Source organism: Meleagris gallopavo, unplaced genomic scaffold (genome assembly GCF_000146605.3).
Source record: "Meleagris gallopavo isolate NT-WF06-2002-E0010 breed Aviagen turkey brand Nicholas breeding stock unplaced genomic scaffold, Turkey_5.1 ChrUn_random_7180001942837, whole genome shotgun sequence".
NCBI lineage: Eukaryota > Metazoa > Chordata > Aves > Galliformes > Phasianidae > Meleagris > Meleagris gallopavo.
In genome coordinates, this window is record NW_011204707.1 from 1 (window position 1) to 1,164 (window position 1,164).

At 61.3% G+C, this 1,164-nt stretch overlaps 1 protein-coding gene across 1 annotated transcript; it reads right to left on the reverse strand.

Moving 5' to 3' along the window:
- Positions 1 to 4: 4 nt before the first annotated feature.
- Positions 5 to 319, reverse strand: TRMT112 (tRNA methyltransferase subunit 11-2; the record flags this gene model as incomplete). Its single annotated transcript, XM_003214033.4, has 2 exons — positions 200 to 319; positions 5 to 118 (listed from the first exon to the last, which is right to left on the reverse strand). Coding segments are annotated over exons 1-2 (195 nt in total), but the record flags the coding sequence as incomplete, so codon positions are not given.
- Between the last annotated feature and the right edge of the window lie 845 nt (positions 320 to 1,164).

Here is a 1,164-nt window from a genome sequence, read left to right on the forward strand (position 1 = left end):
CCCCATTTCCACTCACGCTCTCAGCCGCGCTCAGCAGCGCCTCCCAGTGGAGCCTCGGCAGGAGCCGCGCCACGAAGGCCGCGTTGAACGGCACCGAACGGACCCGAACCTCCGAGGCCTGAGGGGCGAAAACCGGAACCGGAAGCCGTTACCGGGAGCGGATGTAGGGGAGGTGAGGCGGGTGGGGAGCTGGGGTTACCCGAATGTGAAACGGAAAACCGGCGCCGGGCTGAAGGCCGCGGACGTGAGAGGTGAGGAGGTTGTGTGTGAGGAGCTTCATGGCGGCACTACCGCTTCCGGTGGGGCGGAACTTCCGGTTGGTCGGGAGCTTCCGCTGGGAGCGAAGGAGAAAAAAAAATGAATCCGACCGGAAGCGGGGGAGATGAGCGAGAGGATGGAAGCGGAAGTGAAGGAGTCGGGAGTCCAGCTGACCGGAAGTGAGGCAACACGATGCTGTCACACGCTTGGGTGGGTGGGGGCAGAGCGGGAGATGTGATCTGCCTTGATTTTAGAAAGGCCTTTGATACTGTCTGCCACCGCATCCTTAAAACACAGCTGAGGAAGCGTGGGACAGACGAGTGGACGGTGAGGTGGGTTGAGAACTGGCTGAGCGGCAGAGCGCAGAGGGTCGTCGTTGGTGGTGCAGAGTCTGGCTGGAGACCTGTGACCATGGTGTCCCCCAGGGGTCTGTGCCGGGTCCTCGTTCATCATCTCCATCAGTGGCCTTAATGAGGGGACAGTGGCCACCCTCAGCAAGTTTGCCGACGATACGAAGCTGGGAGGATCGGTTGACACGCCTGATGGCTGCGCTGCCGTTCAGCGAGAGCTGGACAGGCTGGAGAGCTGGGCAGGAAGAAACAGGATGAGGTTCAACACAAGCAAGCGTAGGGTCTGACGCCTAGAGAGGGATAATTGCATGCAGCAATACAGGCTGGGGGATGAGCTGCTGGAGGGGAGCTCTGCAGAGAGGGACCTGGGCGTCCTGGTGGACGACAGGTTGGCCATGAGTGTGCCCTCGTGGCCAAAAAGGCCAGTGGCATTTGGGGTGCATTAAGAAGAGCGTGGCCAGCAGGTCGAGGGAGGTGATCCCTCCCCCTCCGCTCTGCCCTGGTAAGGCCTCGTCTGGAGTGCTGTGTCCAGTTCTGGGCTCCCCGGTACAAAAAA